We start from the raw sequence: 22,596 nt of genomic DNA on the forward strand, positions 1-22,596 counted from the left end.
GTTTTTTTTTTTTTTTTTTTTTTTTTTTTGAGAGAGTCTCGCTTAGTCACCCAGGCTGGAGTGCAGTGGCGCGATCTCGGCTCACTGCAAGCTCCGCCTCCCGGGTTCACGCCATATTCCTGCCTCAGCCTCCCGAGTAGCTGGGACTACAGGCGCCCGCCGCCTCGCCCGGCTAATTTTTTGCATTTTTAGTAGAGACGGGGTTTCACCATGTTAGCCAGCATGGTCTTGATCTCCTGACCTCGTGATCCGCCCGCCTCGGCCTCCCAAAGTGCTGGGATTACAGGCGTGAGCCACCGCGCCCAGCGGCTAGTTTTTTTTGTATTTTTTAGTAGAGACAGGTTTTCACCATGTTAGCCAGGATGGTCTCGATCTCCTGACCTCGTGATCCGCCCGTCTCAGCCTCCCAAAGTGCTGGGATTACAGGCTTGAGCCACTGTGCCCGGCCGAGGCTCTGTTGTTTGGTGCATACACGTTTGGGATTATTATGTCTTCCTGGGGATTGAACTATTTGTCATTATGTAATGTCCCTTTGTCTCTAGTAGTTTCCTTCCTTCTGAAGTTTGCTTCATCTGGTATTAAAGATAGCCACTCCTGCTTTCTTTTCATTAATGTTTGCATGATTAATGTTTTCCATTCCCAGGAGAGAGGAGGTGAGAAAGTAGAGGGCCAACTTGCCCCTCCTCTAACCACCTCACGCCATGTCATGGGTGCCAGGTAGGGGTGGGGTAGAGTTGGAGTTCACCTCCCACTGGGCCCTGACCTGGCCAGGGGAGAGGGAGTCAGAGTGTGGACTCCCCTGCCTCACACCATCTCCTTCCACCTTGTGGATGCCAGGTGGGGTCAAGGCTTAGCTCCCTGCAGGACCACACTGACAGTACCCTGGTGGGACGGACAGAGGGAGCACCTCTACTTCCATGGGCAGCGGAAGGGGGATCAGCCCCCACCTCAGCCCCACCAAAACCCCCTGGTGCCTGGCAGGGGAATGGGAATGTGCCACCTACTTTTGGGAAGCCAGGGTGGTGTGGAAGGTCAGCTCTCAGTGTGGCCCTGATGAAGCTGTGGGGTGCAGTTTTTCCATTGGCATTCGACTTAAGTAAAGTGGGTGTTGCCAAAACAATTTTCCTGTTGTTGGGTCACTGTGAAGTTACAGAATGGTTCCCAAGACCCCTCTTACTTATGACACCAATAGCAAATGCAGGCGTCCCTGAGACCACTGTCGGGTTTGATGATTTGCTGGAAAGATTACAGAGCTCCCTGATCGCAGTTACTCTTGTGGTTATGGTTTATTATAGGAAAAGGAGATGGATTCGAAGATTAAAATCAACCTTGGCAGGAGAATGGCGTGAACCTGGGAGGTGGAGCTTGCAGTGAGCTGAGATCATGCCACTGCACTCCAGCCTGGGCCACAGAGCGAGACTGTCTCAAAAAAAAAAAAAAAAAAAAAAAAAATCAGCCTTGGGAAGAGTTGCAGAGGGCAGAGTCCAGGGGGGCTCACACCTGGAGCTGGTCTCCACTCCATGGGAGGCGTCCTCTCCTCGGGAGTTGTGAGCAGCATTACTTTCCCAGTGGTGGTGAGTGTCAGCCCGTGTGGAGTACTGCCAGCCAGGGAAGTACCTGAGCCTTGGTGTCCAGGGTCATTATTGGTGCTCGGCCACATGGATGTGTAGACTCCCTGCACTGCTGACCTCAGCCTCCAGCCCCTCTGGAGGGCGAGCTGATATCAGTGCTCCTGATATCAGGAGCTCCTGCTCCTCTGGGCCCGAGTCCCCCACTGATGAGAAGGCAGGAGTAGGAGCCCCAGGACACCTCAGTCATTAACTAGTGCGTCACTGCCTCTGCAGGTTCCCAGCAGGATGCCCCGGCTCTGCAGGAAGCTGAAGTGAGAGGCCCGGAGAGGGCCCGGCCCGCCCGGGGCAGGATGACCAAGGCCCGGCTGTTCCGGCTGTGGCTGGTACTGGGGTCGGCGTTCATGATCCTGCTGATCATCGTGTACTGGGACAGCGCGGGCGCCGCGCACTTCTACCTGCACACGTCCTTCTCCAGGCCGCACGCCGGGCCGCCGCTGCCCACGCCCGGGCCGGACAGGGACAGGGAGCTCACGGCCGACTCCGACGTCGACGAGTTTCTGGACAAGTTTCTCGGTGCCAGCGTGAAGCAGAGTGACCTTCCCAGAAAGGAGACGGAGCAGCCACCCGCGCCGGGGAGCATGGAGGAGAGCGTGAGAGGCTACGACTGGTCCCCGCGCGATGCCCGGCGCAGCCCTGACCAGGGCCGGCAGCAGGCGGAGCGGAGGAGCCTGCTGCGGGGCTTCTGCGCCAACTCCAGCCTGGCCTTCCCCACCAAGGAGCGCGCGTTCGACGACATCCCCAACTCGGAGCTGAGCCACCTGATCGTGGACGACCGGCACGGCGCCATCTACTGCTACGTGCCCAAGGTGGCCTGCACCAACTGGAAGCGCGTGATGATCGTGCTGAGCGGGAGCCTGCTGCACCGCGGCGTGCCCTACCGCGACCCGCTGCGCATCCCCCGCGAGCACGTGCACAACGCCAGCGCGCACCTGACCTTCAACAAGTTCTGGCGCCGCTACGGGAAGCTCTCCCGCCACCTCATGAAGGTCAAGCTCAAGAAGTACACCAAGTTCCTCTTCGTGCGCGACCCCTTCGTGCGCCTCATCTCTGCCTTCCGCAGCAAGTTCGAGCTGGAGAACGAGGAGTTCTACCGCAAGTTCGCCGTGCCCATGCTGCGGCTGTACGCCAACCACACCAGCCTGCCCGCCTCGGCGCGCGAGGCCTTCCGCGCCGGCCTCAAGGTGTCCTTCGCCAACTTCATCCAGTACCTGCTGGACCCGCACACGGAGAAGCTGGCGCCCTTCAACGAGCACTGGCGGCAGGTGTACCGCCTCTGCCACCCGTGCCAGATCGACTACGACTTCGTGGGGAAGCTGGAGACGCTGGACGAGGACGCCGCGCAGCTGCTGCAGCTGCTCCAGGTGGACCGGCACCTCCGCTTCCCCCCGAGCTACCGGAACAGGACCGCCAGCAGCTGGGAGGAGGACTGGTTCGCCAAGATCCCCCTGGCCTGGAGGCAGCAGCTGTACAAACTCTACGAGGCCGACTTTGTTCTCTTCGGCTACCCCAAGCCCGAAAACCTCCTCCGAGACTAAAAGCTTCCGCAGCGCCCTTCCCCGCGTGCCCGGAACCTGCCGCAGTCGCACTCCAGTTTTTTTATGGCCTACGATGTTGCAATCTGGGCTTCTTGTTTACTCCACTGCCTCTATCCATTGAGTACTGTGTCGATATTGTTTTTTAAGATTAATATATTTCAGATATTTAATACGAAACGTGGAAGGGAATGCTGGAGTAAAATCTCCCCTCTGCCCGCCCGCCAGCTCCTGTGGTTTCTCTGTCTGAGCACGTGGGCGCCGGGAGGGGATGCTGAGGCTGTGGGAGCTGCCTCCAGGGCTCTGGCCACTCAGGAGGAGGGCGGGGCCTGCACTTGAAGTCAGTCCGCACTTGTCTATTTTTAAAACGGTAGCCGATGAATCCTTCCAGAGGGAAAGTTAAGTGTTGTACTTGAAAAGGTCAATCTTCAGGGTTTCCTGTTTGAAATCAAGTCAGAGGTAAACCGGTCAGTTACAGAAGCAGGAGTTCTAACTCCAGCTGTTCCCATTAGTGTCTAGTTTATATTATGGCTGTTGAGGCTGGGCGGGTGACTCAGGCAGGTAATTGTAGCACTTTGGGAGGCGCAGGCAGGAAGATCGCTTGACGTCAGGAATTTGAGACCTGGCCAACATGGTGAAACCCTGTCTCTACTAAAAATACAAAAAAAAAAAAAAAAATTAGTCCAGCGTGGTGGTATGCACCTGTAGTCCCAGCTACTCGGGAGTTGTGAGGTGGAAAGATTGCTTGAACCCAGGATGGAGAGGCTGCAGTGAGCTGAGATCGCGACACTGCACTCTAGCCTGGGTGACAGAGTGAGACTCCTTCTCAAAATAAATAAATAAATAAATATATAAATAAATATTAATGAACACATTATGGCTGTTAAGGCTGGGCATGGTGGCTCATGCCTGCAATCCTGGCACTTTGGGAGGCTGGGGTGGGAAGATCACTTGAGCCCAGAAGTTCAAGACCAGCTTGGGCAAGGTAGCAAGGACCTCACCTCTACAAAAAAAAGGGTGTGGTGGCACACATCTGTAAACCTAGCTACTCAGGAGGCTGAGGAGGATCACTTGAGCCCAGGAGTTCAAGATCAGTTTGGACAACATAGCGAGACCCTGTGTCTACCAAAAATAAGAAAATTAGCCAGACGTGATGGTGCACACCTGTAGTCCCAGCTACTCAGGAGGCTGAGACAGGAGAATAGCTTGAGCCCAGGAGTTCAAGGCCGCAATGACCTATGATCGTGCCCCTGCACTCCAGCCTGGGCAACAGAGCGAGACCCTGTTTCTAAATAGACAGAAGATAGATAGGTAGATAGGGAGATTAAATCAATAAAATAGAAAGCAAACTGGCTGTTGACATTTACAGTTAGCAGGAGTGGAGCGGGTTGGCGTTTATCTCTAGACCATGTTGGGTGACAGTACCCAGCGTCACTGAGAAGAGGCTCCATGTGACTGCCTCTGTGGCTTTCTGGTGGGTTTAGCTCCAGTGCCTTCACCCTCAAGGACATGACTGACCTTGAACCCTTAGGTTTGATGGGCCCCGTCTTGGTAAAAGTGTCAGAGGAGGCTCTGGAAACATCTGGCTAAAACTCCTTTGCTGTTTCTGCTTCTAAGCTGTAGTTGGAGAGACGGTTGCAGTCATTTCATGGTGTCGGGCACCCTGCTTGACCTGTCTTCCTCGTGTGTGGTGTTTGTCGCCACTGCCCAGTCCCTGGTTGCTGGCCGTGTTCAGCTGGGATGTCTCCCCGGTGTCACCTGTGTGTGATGTCCCTGTGTTTCCCAGGCTCAGCTGGGCTTGTGTGAGTCTTGGCCGCTGAGTGCCTGCCTGCCTCAGGTCTCCACTGTATTAGACACCTCGTGCCTTCCTTTCTGAAGCTTCACTTTCTTTTATTTTTGTTTTGTTTTGTTTTTGGAGACAGGGTCTTGCTCTGTCATCCAGACTGGAATACAGTGGTGCCACCACAGCTCACAGCAGCTTCAACCTCCTGGGCTTAAGTGATCTTCCCACCTCAGACTCCCAAGTAGCTGGGGTTACAGGTGACGCCCGCCCACCCAGCTAATTTTTTATTTTTAGCCGAGATGAGGTCTCACTGTGTTGCCCATGCTTGTCTCAAACTCCTGGACTCAAGTGACCCTCCTGCCTCACCCTCCCACAGTGCTGGGGTTACAGGCCTGAGCCATCACACCTGGCCCCTCCAATTTTTTATGATGATAAAATTTTTAATTTTAAACATACCATCTTAACAATTGTGAAGTGCACTGTCCTGCCACCATCACCATCATCATCTCCAGAGCTTTCTCATCTTCCCAAACTGAAACTCCGTCCCCGTTCAGCACTCCCTCCCCGTTGGTAGAAGGCAGCACCTTCTCCTCTCTGATTTCCGCTGCCCGAGCTCCCTCATAGAAGTGGAGTCGCACAGTATTGGTCCTTTTGGGACTGACGTACTTCACGTCATGCAGTGTCCTCCAGGTTCATGTGTGTCCTGGCAGGTGTCAGAACTAACTTCCTGTCTGAGGCCGAATAATGTCCCATTGTGTGGATGAGGCAAGCTTTGTTTATCTGTTCATCATTCGTTGGACACTGGCTCGCTTCTGCCTTCCTGCGAAGGTGAATCGAACGCTGCTGTGAACAGGGCATCAGTGAATCTGCTGAGGGCTTGTTTTCCATCTTCTGGGCATGGCCCTTGGCATCTGCCTCTGCTGGAGCACCTCCCCAGGATGCGTTTGTTTATAGGATGTTTAGACGAATGTCAGAACCCGCTGGGCGGTTCACTCACTGAGGGGGGCCCACGTCCCCTCCATTTCTGCATTCCCAGTTCTCGGTGTGGTTCCTCTGAGCGTCGGTTTTCCTGAGCATCTGGGGTGTTTGCAGGGATGTGGAGGGGTTCCTGGAGAAGACACCACCCATGCACCTGCCCAGATTCCCGGGCCGTGGTTGGGGCCACTGCCCGTGGGGATGACTCCAGATGGGAGAGGCAGAAAAGGGCCTGCTGGACCGAGGGGAGGCGTCTCTGGGAAGAGAGGGAAGTGTGTGCAGAGAGAACCCATTTCCTTCGATTCTTCGCTGTTTCCCTGATGTGCAGCACCACGTTGTGTAGAGACATTTGGCTCTGTTTTTTTTTCTTTTTCCACTGAAACACAGCAAATTATACATTTTATAAAAATTGGCATTGTACGACTGGAAAATTTAACTGTAAACTTAAAACTCCTTTACCCTGTTGGCCCCCGTCCTCCAGCTGCGTCCACACTTGGAGCACAGTCATGAGAACGACTTGGTTGGGTGTGGAGTCGTGTCACAAAGCCCTGTCTCTCGTGTGATAGCTGCACTTCCAATCAGTGGGAGGGCACCTCGCCCGTTCACAGCCAGGCAAGGCCTGGGCTGGGCAGCCTGGCTGCTCCTGGACTCGCGTCCCGGCATCCGATGCTGTGTGTTTTCCATCTGCCCCAGGAATTTGACACAGGTGTGACTTGTGGTTGTATGGGTGACGCCTCCCTTCCTCTTTCCTCTTAAAGCATCTCATGCTTCTTCATTCGCTGATACTTAAAATCCCCAGTGGATATTTAGTGGAGTTTGCTGTAGCGCTCTTGCCACTGATTTGGACTATTGGAAATATCGCAGGTTTGCTTTTGGCCCCTATGTCCTGGTGGAGGGTAAGGGTTAGGATTTGAGTTTATCTTCCCGGTGAGGTCCGAGCACGTCTGTGCGCTGAGGTGGGTGGTTTGGTGAAGATGGAGCTTTAACCTAGCTCTGCCACTTAGGAATCGGAACACACACGCACACGCACACACATACACACGCACACACACGCACGCACGCGCGCACACACACACATACACACACACACACACGCACATACACACATACACATACACGCACATACACATGCGTGCGCGCACACACACACACACAGATACACACATACACACATACACACACATACACACCCCGGGATATTTTTCTGGTTTCCTTCTTCAGAGAGTGTGGGAGTTGTATTCCATGTTCCCTCCTGCAAATTCTCCGACGAGACCAGCTGCGTTCATTGGGTCCTGGGTGGCCGCGCCTCTCTCTCCCCGCCCTGTCTCCTGCCCTCAGGTGAGAGGCTGGCAGGGCTGCTGCAGGGGTAGAGAGTTAACGCAGGGTGGCTAAGCCCTGGTCCCCGTGAGGGACAGCGACATGGATGGGAGCAGCCGTCTGAGCTGGAAGCTGTGGACATTGTCCTTGTGTGGGTCCAAGCAAAGTGGGTGGTGTGTGTATTTTGTGAACACGTGGTCCGCTTCCTGGTGCAGACCAGGTCTCCCCAGGGGGACCCTCCTGAGCTGCGCTGCCTGGGGCGCCTGTCCCTGGATGTGAGCTGCCTTGGTTGTACCTTGGTGGGGGGACCTTTCCTGGATCTGTTGGTTCAGCATGATGACAGGTGTTTCCCTATGTCAGGATGCTGGAGCCACACCAACATCCCTAGAGTCTTCTCCCCAGTGTCTCTGAAAGGAAGCCTGGGTTCCTGGTGGTGCTCCCCTCCACGTGTGCTCACCCGCCTGGATGGAGGCAGCCCGGGGAGTGGCTGAGACTCTTGGCAGAGAGCTGGGGACACTCTGTTCTCATTGGCAGCCCTACCCTGAAGAGTAACAGACTCCCAAATATCACACAGGCTGCAGATACCGCCCAGCCCCCGAGGATGCCATGACCAGGCTGGGGCGCTCCCGTGCCCATTATCCAGGGGTAATTTTTGCTCACTGATTTATAAGCCACACATCCTTTTCTACCCAACCAAACCTAAGAATATCAAAAGGAAAAGCTTGGCTTGCATGGACGTAATTAATCTAAAAGTGTTTAAACGTTTCTCCGGAATGTTGGAGTGACTGCTTGCACACATCTGTTGTGTTTTGCCTGCGTGCATTCCTCCTCCTGGTCAGGGAGCCCATCTCTTCCACCCTCTCCCTTAGCCGGGGAGGGCTGAGCCAGGCCCTCCCCACTCAGGCCCAAGGGCAGATGCACCTGAGCCGTTGCCCGCCACGGTTCATACGGGGTGGGGCTGATTTCCCAGCCTGGACCCCTGAGACCCAGTGCCCTTTGCTGCGAGTCCCTGGGAAGGGGTTTTGGCAGGCGGAGGGGATGGAAGTTAACAGTGCTGTGGCCACCTGGAAAAGCTGTCCCGGGACTGAGACCAACTGCCGAGAGAGGAAGGGCCACGAGATGGGGGGCCAGGACGGGGTGAGTACCTGCAGCCGGTTCCACCTGCGCTTCTCAGCTGTGCGCCTCAAGGAATTTGCACTCGCGTCAGCTAATTCGAGTTGGATTTCTAGCGTTTCACATACAGGCTCTAGACTCATGCACAATTGCATGAATACGTTGGTGTTTGATAAACTAGGGCTGAAGGAGTTCCATCAGTGAAGAGAGAAGCCGCGTGGCCTGAGGATGCAGGGCACTGGTCATCTGGACACGAGCCATTTCTTAGCATCATGAGATTTTAGAAGCATGTTCTTTTTCTTTTTCTTTCTTTTTTTTTTTTTTGAGAAGGAGTCTCACTCTGTCGCCCAGGCTGGAGTGCAGTGGCGCGATCTCGGCTCACTGCAAACTCCGCCTCCCGGGTTCACGCCATTCTCCTGCCTCAGCCTCCCGAGTAGCTGGGACTACAGGCGCCCGCCACCATGCCCAGCTAATTTTTTTGTATTTTAGTAGAGACGGGGTTTCACTGGGTTAGCCAGGATGGTCTCGATCTCCTGACCTCGTGATCCGCCCACCTCGGCCTCCCAAAGTGCTGGGATTCCAGGCTTGAGCCACCGTGCCTGGCCTAGAAACATGTTCTTATTCTGCCAGGGCCCAGGGATAGGTGAGGCTTTCCTGTTGGGATACCGTTTCACCAGCAGAGATTAATTGGAGAATGTGTGATTTTTTTTCCCTTTGGAAATAATTTCTTCTTTTTTTTTTTTGACAGGGTTTCTTTCTGTCATCCAGGCTGGAGTGCAGTGGTATGAGCATAGCTCACTGCAGCCTCGACCTCCTGGGCTCAAGTGATCCTCCCACCTCAGCCTCCCAAGTAGCTGGGACTACAGGCACATACCACCATGCCCGGCTAATTTTTAAATTTTTGGTAGAGGCGGGGTCTTGCTATGTCACCCAGGCTGCCTCAAACTCCTGAGCTCAAGCGCTCCTTCTGCCTCAGCCTCCCAAAGTGCTGGGATTACAGGCGTGAGCCACCGCACCTGGCAGGAGTAATTTCTCAGTGCATCTCTGACGGGGAGGTTAATGAGGAAAGGACACCTGGTTTGAAGGCTTCTCCGTGTCTGTCCGTGGGCGCTGCTGATCTGAGCCAAGGCACCATTCCGCAGGCATGCCTGAAATGACTCCCGTGGCTGTCGTGGTGCCATCTGGAGAGCGTTTGCTCACTGTAACGGTCCCATCACACTTGTCTGATGAGGATCTGTTGGTTGACTTTGACAGTGATAAATGAACACAGCCTACCTGGGTGTTTTTGCATTTACAGTTTGGGGGTTTGAAGTGCTGGCTAGAAGCTGACGGAGTATGTGTATGCAAGTGTGCGTGCAAATGTGTCTGTGCTTGCGTACAAGAGTGTGTGTTTGGAGAATTGGATTTGAAAATTCTAGCTCAGCTCTTTGGGGTAGTGTTTGATCTGAACTCAGTGAAAGGCAGAGGGCCCCGGACTTTCCCGGGATGATGGGAGCTGGGCACCCCGGATGAGGCTCGGGTGTGAGTAGGAGCGGGGTGGGCCACTGAAGAGAAGACAGAGTGGGTCTGTAGGGCCAGCCCGAGGTACCCACAGTGGAGGGTCTGCAAGCTGATTTGGGAGGTGGCGTTTTATACCTGTAGTCACTTTCTATTTTAGATAGGATTTCACCTTCACACTTAGAGAAACTGCCAAGAAGAACGCCGCCGCTCAGGTTTATCTGGTAGAATAAGCCGTTTGAACAAAGGTCTGGAGGTTGCACAATCCTGTGTCATTCTGGATTTGTCTTGGGGTTGGGAGTAAACGATACTTCTTATGCCGTCATTTCTCCGGCCGTGTGAAGTTACCACCTCGTGAATGGTAATAAGTTAGTGTGTCTAAATGCACTTTGAAATCCCAGAATAAAAAAGGCCAGGCCCTGTCTTTTCCTTCTCTAAGCACCATCCTTGCTTAGCAGAGACACAGCTGCGCCTCTCGGGCTCTGGGGCAATATTCTGCTTATAATGTTTCAAGAGGTTCAGAGCATGCCGGCCTCATGCTCCGTGAGAGCCTTGCCCTGGGTCAGCAGGGGCGGCTGGGCTTGACTCGAGAATTCCCACGGGGCCCGAGGGAAGACCAGAGCAAGAGGGAGGAGTGTGTGGAGCCCTATGTGGCCTGTGATGTCAGGGTGGCATCCAGGCCTGCCTGGATGGGGGAGGGAGACAGCAGAGCTGCTACCTGCTCACCCCAGACCCAGGGGCCCAGGGAGGAGCGGCCTTCCAGCCTGTCTCCTGCCCCTGGGCTGGAGTTCATCTTGTAGGCAAATTTGGAATAGGAACCTTGTAAATGCTTTCTTCACTCGTTTAAATAATAATGATAAGAATATGGCTGTGGGAGGCAGCTTATGCCTATAATCCCACCATTCTGGGAGCCCAAGGCAGGAGTATTGCTTGAGCCCAGAAGTTCAAGACCAGCCTGGGCAACATAGTGGGACCTGGTCTCTACAAAAGCTAAAAGAAAAAGCTGTGCATGGCGGTAGGCACCTGTAGTCCCGGCTACTTGGGAGGCTGAGGTGGGAGGATTGCTTGAGCCTGAGAGGTCAAGGCTGCTGTGAGGCATGATTGCACCACTGTATTCCAGCCTGGGTGATAGAGCAAGATACTGCCTTTAAAAAATAAAAAAAAAAAAGGTGTTGTATTTTATCATTAGAAGGCCATCCTGTTTAGGAGAGTGGGTTTCTCATAAGAAAAAAAAAAAAAGGTTAACCTTCTAAGTCTGTTTTCTTGGGTGAATTGCGGTGGTGGTAATGGTTTTAATTGATGTTAATTTCAATTCTTTTAAAAGTTGTGGTTAAAATATATGCAACATAAAATGTACCCTCTTCACCATTTTTAAGTGAACAGTTCAGTGACATTAAGCACATTCAGGTTGCCTGCCACCATTACCACCATCCATTTCCAGAATTCTCTCTTCTTAGCAAAACTGAAACTCTGTCCCCGTTAAAACACTAGCTCCCCATTCCCCACTACCCCACCCACTACCCCTGGCACCAACCATTCTACTTCCTGTCTCTGGATTTGACTAGGGACCTCCCGTGACTGGATCTGTACAATATTTGTCCTTTTGTGTCTGGCTTCTTCCATGCAGCGTAATGTCTTCAAGGTTCACTCATGTTGTAGTCAGAGTCACCTTCCTTTTTAAGGTTGAACGATACCCCATTGGATGGACAGACCACATTTCATCCATTCACCCACACACAGACACCTGGGTGGCTTCCATCTCTCGACTCTTGTGAATAGCGCTGCTGTGAATGCCGGCATGCAGATACCTGTTCGAGTCCCTGCTTTTTTTTTTTGAGACGGAGTCTCGCTCTGTCGCCCGGGCTGGAGTGCAGTGATGCGACCTCAGCTCACTGCAAGCTCCGCCTCCCGGAATCAGGCCATTCTCCTGCCTCAGCCTCCCCAGTAGGTGGGACTATAGGTGCCCACCACCTCGCCCGGCTAATTTTTTTGTATTTTTGGTAGAGACAGGGTTTCACCGTGTTAGCCAGGATGGTCTCCATCTCCTGACCTCGTGATCCACCCGCCTCGGCCTCCCAAAGTGTTGGGATTACAGGCGTGAGCCGCCACCCCTAGCCGAGTCCCTGCTTTTAATTCTCTGGGGCAGGGTCCTCAACCCCCGGGTGATGGACCGATACCGGCCTGTGGCCCCTTAGGAACGGGGCTGCTCGGCAGGAGGCCAGCGGCAGGCGAGCGGCAGGCGAGCGGCAGGCGAGCGAGCGTTCCTGCCTGAGCCCCGCCTCCCGTCAGATCAGCGGTGGCATTAGATTCTCATAGGAGCAGGAACCCTACTGTGAACACTGCACACCAGGGTTCTCCATATGACAGTCTAATGCCTGATGATCTGAAGTGGAACAGTTTGTTTTTCTTTTTTTCCAGACAGTCTCGCTCTTTCACCCAAGCACGATCTTGGCTCACTGCAACCCCTGATTCCTGGGTTCAAATGATTCTCCTGCCTCAGCCTCCCAAGTAGCTGGGATTACAGGCGCCCGCCACCATGCCCAGCTAATTTTTTTTGTTTATTTGTTTATTATTATTATTTTTTTTGAGGTGGAGTCTCGCTGTCACCCAGGCTGGAGTGCAGTGGTGCAATCTCGGCTCACTGCAACCTCCACCTCCTGGGTTTAAGCCATTCTTGTGCCTCAGCCTCCCAAGTAGCTGGAATTATAGGCGTGCACCACCGCGCCCAGCTAATTTGTGTGTGTGTGTGTGTGTGTGTGTATATATATATATATATATTTTTTTTTTTTTTTTTTTTTTTTTTTTTTTTTGAGACGGAGTCTCGCTTTGTCGCCCAGGCTGGAGTGCAGTGGCACCATCTCGGCTCACTGCAAGCTCCGCCTCCTGGGTTCACGCCATTCTCCTGCCTCAGCCTCCGAGTAGCTGGGACTACAGGCACGCACCACCATGCCCGGCTAAATTTTTTTTGTATATTTAGTAGAGACAGGGTTTCACCGTGTTAGCCAGGATGGTCTCAATCTCCTGACCTCGTGATCCGCCCGCCTCGGCCTCCCAAAGTGCTGGGATTACAGGTGTGAGCCACTGCGCCCGGCAATTTTTGTATTTTTACTAGAGGCGCAGTTTCACCATGTTGGCCAGGCTGGTCTCACTCCTGACCTCAGGTGATCCACCCGCCTCGGCCTCCCAAAGTGCTGGGATCACAGGTGAAACCAGTCCCTGGTGCCAAAAAGGTTGGGGACCGTGGCTCTGGAGTATATGCCTAGGAGTAGGAGTGTAGGGTCATGTGGTAATTTATCTTTAAATTTTGGAGGAATTGAATTTCAATTCTTATTATTACCAAAAATACTTAAAATTCTTACAAATGGCGTGGGCAGGTAGCACACAGTCGGGACTCTGCAGCCGAGTTTGCCTCCTTGAATCCACACACAAGCACAGGAACGAAGACAGAGCTGCTTCCCTCCCGCTGGGTCTCTAGCAGACAGGCAGGTATGCTGAGGGAGACACCGTTCTCAAACTCCAGGCCAGGGTGGTTTCCGGAGGGTCCACCGGTGGGCTCATCGCTTCTCCCTCAAGTCATAGATGGTGCCTTTTAAAGAAAATGACACCGGCCAGGCACAGTGGCTCATGGCTGTAATCTCAGCACTTTGGGAGGCCGAGGCAGGCGGATCACCTGAGGTCGGGAGTTTGGCACTAGCCTGGCCCACATGGTGAAACTCCATGTCTATTAAAAATACAAAAATTAGCTGGGCATGGTGGTGGGCACCTGTAATCCCAGCTACTCGGGAGGCTGAGGCACGAGAATCACTTGAGCCTGGGAGGCAGAGGTTGCAGGTTGCAAGATGGCACCATTGCACTCCAACCTGGGCAACAGAGGCGAGACTCTGTCCCAAAAACAAAAAACAAAGTGCCAACCTCTGAGCTGTCCCCTCCTGGCCTGCCTTGTTCCTGGGCTCACTGGGGTCCTTCACTCTGTGGCATTGGCCTCAGCCAGCACCAAGGCTGAAAGAGCCCATTCAGAGGCCAGAAAGAAACTGTTAGGCTCGGAAACTGTGGGCCAGGCCAAGACGGAGAGATTCTGAGGCATGGTTCTGGAATGGGTTTTTCCGCCTACAGGCACTCAAGGACGACGGCATTGGGAGATGGCTGGGTGGAGAGTCTGCAGGAGGCTGCAAAGCGAAAATCCCCCACTCCCCCCAGGCTCCTTCACAGTTGGTGTGTCCTCATAGAGCAAGCAAGTTCTGCGAACCTGATTCAATCATCTGAGGTTCTTCCCAGGAAAATTATAGTGGGAACTCTGGCTTTGATGAAGCTGCTTTTATTTCAAAGCAGTTTGCAGAAAAAAAAAAAACAAAAAACCGGGGACTCAAAAAACAATCTGGATGAAACGGTTTTTGCCGTTCCGACTGGTTCTCTTCCAGCGTGTCTTCCCTTCCAGTAGGTTTCCAGGAAATTTTGGTTTCAAAATGTTGGGACACAGATTTGCAAAGTGGATTTCGACGTGTCGGGTTTCAAAACGGGCCGGCTCTGAAAGTGGTCTGGGCTTCTAAAAGGTTTGATTGAAAACTGGTTTGGTTCTCAGACATTCCAGAAGCTTCTCCCAGAGTCCAGAGCCCCCCAGTGGTGCTTTGGGAAGGGGACCAGGCAGGACGTCCTGGTGAGTGGACGCAGGGTGGGCAGGGCCACCCTTGCCCTGGGAGGTTGAGGCCTGGCTCTGGGTGGGTATTTTGTGTCTTCAGAAATCAGCTCCTGTGGGATATTTCTCCTCCAGCCAACCCTGACCCCCAGGACATTTGAGAAAAGGGTGCTTGTCTCTTGGTGAGAGGGCCACGGTTCCTTCAGTTTCCCCGTTCCTACGAGCCCCTTTCTTTTTCCTTTTCGAGGCGGAATCTCACTGTGTCGCCTAGGCTCACTGCAACCTACGCCTCCCGGGTTCAAGTGATTCTCCTGCTTCAGCCTCCCGAATATCTGGGGTTACAGGTGTGTGCCATCATATCTGGCTAATTTTTTGTATTTTTAGTAGAGACAGGGTTTTCCCATGTTGGCCAGGCTGGTCTCAAACTCCTGACCTCGTGATCTGGCTGCCTCGGCCTCCCGAAGTGCTAGGATTATAAGCGTGAGCCACCATGCCAGGCCCCTATGGGCCCCTTTCATCCCTGCCTCAGCCTGCATGCCAGGCTCCCTGAGTACCCGTCCACGGGTGTCACCCTTTAAGGAGAAAGTGGCCTGAGGCTGGAAACAGGACTTTGTGGGGAAGGACAGCGCATGTGAGAAAAGACGTGTTGATGGGCACGCCAGGGTTTAATGGATGGCTCTTTGAAGTCATGGGCTGAGCCAGAAGGAATTGTCATGATGATCTGTCTCATTTCCAGATGGGGAAAGGGAGACCAGGCTGCGGTGACCCGGAGAGGGCCCACAGTCAGTGGGAACCCAGCCCTGGCTTTGCCCAGGGCACTTCGTGGGAGCATTGCTGGCTGTTTTAGCATCTATCCCTGGCCTTGCCTCTGTCCGTCTCTGCACAGCCTGGGTGGGTCCAAGCCAGCCCCAGGTCTCCAGGGTCCCAGCCCAGCCTCTAGAAGAGCCAGCAGCAGGGCTGAAAAGGAGAGCACAGGCTGGGCCTCGGGGCTGCCTTAGACCTCAGGCTGTGGACAGGGAAAAGCGGAGAGTTGGAAAAAAGGACAAACAGCTGAGCGCCAGCCGCAGTCTGGGGGACGGAAGCCTCGTGCGACTCTCGGAGCGCTGGCCAGATTGGCAGAGGGGAGGAGAGAGGAAAAACCCAGGCTCTGAGGAGAAACCTCTCCAGCCGAGGGCGTGGCCTGGCATTAACCCGCTGCAGCCCCAGGAAGTGGTTCCACCCCGGGCAGCCAACAGGGCGGTGCCTGAACTGTGTCTGTGAATGACGGAGCCACTGCCTGTCCCTCAGGGCTCAGAGCTGGGGTGTGCCCATGTCGGGCTTCCTGTTCCTTACCTGCCATAAGAATGAGATGTCCAGGGACCTCCCTGCTCCAGCTGGGGCCTGTGGGGCTTTGTCTGATGTCCCGAGCACTTTGGAGATACCATTTCTAACATTTTAACCCAGGAATCCCCCCACCAAGGGACAGAGCCCAAGGACATGATGGAACAGAAAAAGTTCTGGTACAAGATCGACCCCGTGGGGTGGTGAGTGCTACAGCCCCGGGCCTCACAGCCTGACTTCGCTGTGGGAAACTGGAGTGGTCCCAGTACCCACCGCCAATGCTCTGGCTCCAGCATCCCCGCCTGGTGGATCTGTTCCACACAGCCTAGCCTGAAACATTGCCCAGCCGCTGGGTCCAGTAAGACAGAGCCTCGAGTCATTCTGCCGAGAGGATCCAGAAACACAGACATTTTTTGGGGTCCTGGAGGCTTCTGGCCCACGGGGAGCCCCTGGGTCACAGCAATCCAGCCCAGACATACTGTGGGGTGCAGGTCCTGGCTGCAGGGCAGAGGAGAGTGGCCCCCAGGGGCCAGCAGCGTGAGAGGCACACTGAGGCACACTGGCGGGCCTGGGCTGCAGAGAGCCTGAGGGTCATGGGGTAGCTGATGAAGGCAGGAAGACCCCATACAGCAGCGACCACTGAGGCTGGTGCTGCGTTTTCCCAGGGAATTGAGTGTGGGCTGCCACCATCCTGGCCACTGGCTTCCTCCAAAGCCTCCTCCTCTTACATCAGCAAACCTCCTGTTCGGTGACCCCCTCAGTGACCCTCTGTCTTGCCTTCCTGGTCCTCTGCATGGAGGATTTAGGGTCAGCGTGGGGGTCAGAGGTCATTTTCCATACCCCCTTGAAGGTAGCTTCTTGCTATGGTCCCCATACTCTGACACCCTCTTGTGAAATGAACACGTAGTCTCGCTCTGTCGCCCAGGCTGGAGTGCAGTGGCAGGATCTCGGCTCACTGCAACCTCCACCTCCCAGGTTCAAGTGATTCTCATGCCTTGGCCTCCTGAGTAGCTGGGATTGTAGGCGCCCACCACCACGCCCAGCTAATTTTTGTGTTTTTAGTAGAGATGAGATTTCACCATGTTGGCCAGGCTGGTCTCGAACTTCTGACCTCAAGTGATCTGCCCGCCTCAGCCTCCCAAAGTGGTGGGATTACAGGTGTGAGCCACCGCACCCGGCCACAAACACATTTTTTTTTTTAAACAAGTGAAAACAAGTTTATTAAGAAAGTTAAGAAACAAAGAATGGCTACTCCATAGGCAGAGCAGCCTGAATAAACACTTTTTTTTTTTTTTAAGCAGAGCCTCACTCTGTCGCCCAGGCTGGAGTGTAGTGGTGCAATCTCAGTTCTCAGCTCCCTGCACCCTCCACCTCCTGGGTTCAAGCACTTCTCCCCCGAGGAGCTGGGACTATAGGCATACACCACTATGCCCGGCTAATTTTTGTCTTTTTAGTAGAGACGGGATTTCGCCATGTTGGTCAGGCTGGTCTCGAGCTCCTGGCCTCAAGGGATCTGCCCTCCTTGGCCTTCCAAAGTGCTAGGATTACAGGCATGAGCCACCGCACCTGGCCACAAACATATTTTAAATTTGAACAATAGGCCGGGCGCGGTGGCTCAAGACTGTAATCCCAGCACTTTGGGTGGCCGAGATGGGCAGATCACGAGGTCAGGAGATCGAGACCATCCTGGCTAACACGGTGAAACCCCATCTCTACTAAAAAAATACAAAAAACTAGCCGGGCGTGGTGGTGGGCGCCTGTAGTCCCAGCTACTCAGGAGGCTGAGGCAGGAGAATGGCGTAAATCCGGGAGGCGGAGCTTGCAGTGGGCTGAGATCTGGCCACTGCACTCCAGCCTGGGCGACAGAGCGAGACTCTGTCTCAAAAAAAAAAAAAATTTTTTTTTGAACAATAAAGGAACTGGACCAGGAAGTGTGGAGCTGGGGAGACCCTGGTCTCGCCAGGTGCGTTCCCGGTAGGTTAGCTCTGCCTCCCGCTGCACACCTTGAATGGCGGGGGGCCCTCTCTCTCACAGCCCCTGCCAGGCTGGATAACCAACTTCACTCTTACACCCGGCTGAATCTGCCCCCTGTTAATGGCACCCACCAGTCCTCGTCCAAACCTCGAAGCTCAGGACCTCACAGAGCACCACGTCCTCTTCTATGTCAGGTGCACCCGGATCTCAGCAAACGGCAATGTCTTCTCTATCCAGGATTGAACAAAACGCATTCCTCCTATGAAAGCCGATAAGACTGGGGGCAGAACAGCCCGCCTTCTGCCCCAGTGGCTTTAGGGGACACCGGCCACCCACCCTCAGCTTCTTCCTCCACTTCTTGGAGAACGTTTGGGATGTGGGTGGAGACTGGCAGAGAAAAGCTGGTGTAACCTTCTGCAGGAGTTTCGAGCAATTCTGAATCTCAGCTGGTGAGGAGGCTGAAACCCGCTCTGCGGGGTCCTCCCCTCCCCTCCTCTCCCCTCCCCTCTCCTCCCCTTCCCTCTCCTCTCCTCCCCTCCCCTCCACTCCCCACTTCTTCACTCTCGTTGCCCAGGCTGGAGTGAAATAGTGTGATCATACCTCACTGCAGCCTTGAACTCCTAGGCTAATTTTTGTTTATTTTTATTTATTTATTTTTTTTGAGATGGAATCTCACTCTGTCACCCAGGCTGGAGTGAAGTGGCATGATTTCGGCTCATTGCAGCCTCTGCCTCCTGGTTCAAGTGATTCTCCTGCCTCAGCCTCCCAAGTAGTTGGGTTTACAGGAGTCCGCCACCACACCCGGCTACATTTTTGTATTTTTAGTAGAGATGGAGTTTCATCATGTTGGTCAGGTTGGTCTCGAACTCCTGACCTCAGGTGATCCATGCTTCTCGGCCTCTGAAAGTTCTGGGACTACAGGCGTGAGCCATCGCGACCAGCCTTCTTTTAAAATGAATATACATTTTTTGAGACAGGGCCTTGCTCTGTTGCCCAGGCTGGGGTGCAGTGGCACGATCATGGCTCACTTTAGTCTCCACCTCCCAGGCTCAAGCCATCCTCCTACCTCAACCTCCTGAGTAGCCGAGACCACTAGGTGCCCGCCACCATGCCTGGCTGAACTTATTTTTTGTGGAGACAGGGTCTTGCTATGTTGCCCAGGCTTGTCTCAAACTCCTGGGCTCAAGCAATCCTCTTGCCTTGACCTCCCAAAGTGCCGGGATTACAGGCGTGAGCTGCCGTGACTGGCCTGGTCGCATCTTTAATGAAATTGGGCTCTGTGTTGTCCAGACACCTCACATATTAAAAAAGAACTGGGGCCAGCAGCAGTCACACGTCCCAGCCCTTCCCTGAGCTTGGGCCTGGCGGGAGTGTGGAGACAGCAACACAGGGTCCCTGCGTGTGCAGACTGGCTGCAAGGCTCAGGGGTGTGCGTGTGTGCACCCGTGTGTGGGCACCTGTGTGTGTGCATGTGTGTGCACAGGTGCACGGGCGTCTGTGTGCCATTTTCTTACAGGAAGGTGTGGGCAGATGACCAGCTGGAAGTGCAGGTTCACGTGTCCTCAGACAGTGGCTGGTGCCTCACGCGGCTTCTGGCTGTGACCAGGGTAACAGAGAGAGCAAAGAGGTCCTATCCTCAGGTGGGTGGAGCGGGGCTTGGGCACAGCGTGCAGAGATGAGCGTGGACTCGGAAGACCCTGTCCCGCTTGTTTCAGTGTGCAGGGGAGGTCTCGAGGTCATTGCCCTACAGAAACCCGGCTGGGTGTGGTGGCTTACACTTGTCATCCCAGCACTTTGGGAGGTGGAGGCGGGTGGATCACCTGAGGTCAGGAGTTCGAGACCAGCCTGGCCAACATAGTGAAACCCCATCTCTACTAAAAATACAAAACTTAGCTGACTGTGGTGGTGTACGCCTGTAATCCCAGCTACCCAGGAGGCTGAGGCAGGAAAATGGCTTGAACCCGGGAGGTGGAGGTTGCAGTGAGCTGAGATTGTGCCATTGCACTCCAGCCTGGGCAACAGAGTGAGACACTGTCTGAAAAAAAGAAAAAAAAAAAGAAAAAGTAAGCCTGAAGAGTTCCCTCCCTGGGCCAAGGTGCCAGCTCTCCACACCTTCCCACGAGGGTGCCTGCTGGGACAGTGGGAGGGGCCCCTGCAGGGGTGGAGATGCTTCTGAGCGTTCCAGGCAGGCAGGCACAGGCAGGAGCCCCTGGAGCTGTAGCCTCCTCACCCACGGCTTCTGGCCCTTTGCTGTATGGGGTCTCAGACACCTGACCCCCTCGAATGTCCAAGACAGTGTAGCTTCTTCATCTCTGACATGACCCGAATTTCCTCAGGGCCCCCCACTCCCTGGGGAACAGGAAGAAAACATACATTTCACCCTCACTGATGTACGCAGCACACAGGCACCCACGTGCACACTTGCACACGTCCAGTGTCTCAACTTGTGGCCACTCCTGCCCCGTTGCCCGTCTTTGTAGCAGGACACAGGTGCATGCCTGGGGCCCAGGGCTCTCATCCAAGCTGGCATGTCCCCCCACATCCCACGCTGTCCCAGGCATCCAGCATTTTTGGCCCAGAATCATGGGAAACTCCCCTCAGGCCCACACGGTGCTGAGCCCAGAGGCTGAGCCCAATGCTGCAGGGCTTGGGGGAGGCGGGCTGCTCTCAGCTTCCCCCAGTCTAGCCTGGCATCTCCTAGACCCCCACAGGGGTGGCAGCTCGACCCCTTGTGGGTTTTTTCTTTTTTTTTTTTTTTTTTTTGAGACGGAGTCTCGCTCTGTCGCCCAGGCTGGAGTGCAGTGGCCGGATCTCAGCTCACTGCAAGCTCCGCCTCCCGGGTTCATGCCATTCTCTTGCCTCAGCCTCCCGAGTAGCTGGAACTACAGGCGCCCGCCACCTCGCCCGGCTAGTTTTTTGTATTTCTTAATAGAGATGGGGTTTCACCGTGTTAGCCAGGATGGTCTCGATCTCCTGACCTCGTGATCCGCCCGTCTCGGCCTCCCAAAGTGCTGGGATTACAGGCTTGAGCCACCGCGCCTGGCCGGGTTTTTTCTTTAGAGGGACAGACTCTCGCTCTGTCACCCAGGCTGAAGTGCAGTGGCGCGATCTCGGTTCACTGTACCCTCGGCCTCCCGGGTTCAAGTGATTCTCCTGCCTCAGCCTCCTGAGTAGCTGAGATTACAGGCGCCCGCCACCATGTCTGGCTAAAATGTATTTTTAGTAGAGATGGGGTTTCGCCATGTTGGCCAGGCTGGTATCGATCACCTCAGGTGATCCACCCGCCTCAGGCTCCCAGAGCGGTGGGATTAAAGGCGTGAGCCACCATGCCTGGCCCTGTTCCAGGATGTTGGCTCTCTGTCCTGGGCAGGGCGCTTCCAGGCCCCTTTGATTCTGGCCACAATGCTGAGCCTGTCCTGCAGCCTGGGAGTGGCCCCCAGACCTTCCACTGCCCCAGGAAGGGCTGATACTACTGTTCCCCCCAACCAGTGAGACCTGTGCCTGCCCGAGGAAGGTGTGAGCCGGGCCACTTAGAGGAGCTCCCTCTGGGGTGGATCCACCTCTGAGTCTTGGGCCTGCAGCCCAGCGCAGGACTCCTGGAGGGGCTGTGTGGGGCTGGGCAGGCCGGGCCCAGGGCATCTTCCACCAGGGGGCAGCCATGGCTCAGGAATGTGGCCTGCGGTGCACCCTCGACTAAACGCGGCTGCACTCTGGGCACGGGGTGGCCGGCCAAAGTGCATGTGCACCTGGTAATTCAGTGTCCCCCGAGAGCCCTGGGGGTCCAAGAGCCCTGAAGCCACATGCGTGAGCATCCCTCCAGCCCTGAGGCCACCCTCCTGGGCCTCTGAGACGCGGTCCCTGTGTGGGTGGCTGTGCAGTCCTGGTTCTGGACAGGCCGTGGGGGCACAGGAAGTGGCTGCTCAGCCCCCTGGGCGGCTGGACCAGGAGGGCACGGGGGTGATCTGGGGGCCCTGTGGCAGGGCTGGGCCCAGTCACCGAGGCTCTGACACCCTCATGATTCCTGTCTGCTGGGCTCCACAGTGCCCTCAGCACCATGTTGGCCACGCCGGCCGGAGCTGTCCTCCTCCCGCCAAATACTGTCCGTGAGGGCAACCTGTTTCCAGTTTGAACCAAGTTCACACTGACTCCACCACTCGCTTGCTGTTGGGGTCACCGCTCTGGGCCCCTCTGGGGGATTCGAGGAGCTGAGTGGCTCCGGACTACCCCAGGCCTGAAGCCCCAAGACACCCTGCCAGGAGCACGCTGGCTGAGGCCACTCTTTGAGCCCTTCCACCGCAGGTGGCCGCGCACACACAGTCCAGCCGGCTGAGGTGGCCCCAAGGGCAGGAAAATGGCATCTCTTCCCACCAGTCAGTGGCTCTGCCCAGGCCTCTGATCCCGAAATCCACTTTTCATGCCCTGTGGAGCCGGCAGCTGGAAGCCCCTTCAAGGATCCTCTGCTAAAGCAGAGGCCTTTCATGGGGAACAAAGGCCTCTCCCGGCAGCCCTGGGGCAGGTCCCCTAGCTCAGAACCACAGCCCCAGTGTGAGTCCACAGTTTCTGCCCGAGGAGCATCTTGTAGGCCTCCATGGGGGGTACAAGGAGGTGTGGGGGGAAGGAGGCAGCCACCGCAGGTCAGAAGCTGGAAGCAGAGGCCACTCAGCAAACGACACAGCCGAGCTGGAAAACCCAGTCCCAGGGCTGTGGGGAACTGGAGCCGGCCTCACGGGAGCTCCCCAGTTTCCCCTTCCCTTCCCTTCCCTTCCGTTCCCTTCCCTTCCCTTCCCTTCCCTTCCCTTCCCTTCCCTTCCCTTCCCTTCC

At 55.0% G+C, this 22,596-nt stretch overlaps 1 protein-coding gene across 1 annotated transcript in view; it reads left to right on the forward strand.

Moving 5' to 3' along the window:
• CHST12 (carbohydrate sulfotransferase 12) overlaps positions 1-3,355 on the forward strand; it is a 32,974-nt gene extending 29,619 nt beyond the window's left edge. Inside the window, exon 2 of the mRNA XM_025381195.1 lies at positions 1,845-3,355. Coding sequence (XP_025236980.1) covers positions 1,922-3,166 — 1,245 coding nt within the window. The 5' untranslated portion in view covers positions 1,845-1,921 and the 3' untranslated portion in view covers positions 3,167-3,355. The remainder of the gene's footprint in view (positions 1-1,844) is intronic.
• The last annotated feature ends 19,241 nt before the right edge of the window (positions 3,356-22,596 follow it).

Source organism: Theropithecus gelada, chromosome 3 (assembly GCF_003255815.1).
Source record: "Theropithecus gelada isolate Dixy chromosome 3, Tgel_1.0, whole genome shotgun sequence".
NCBI lineage: Eukaryota > Metazoa > Chordata > Mammalia > Primates > Cercopithecidae > Theropithecus > Theropithecus gelada.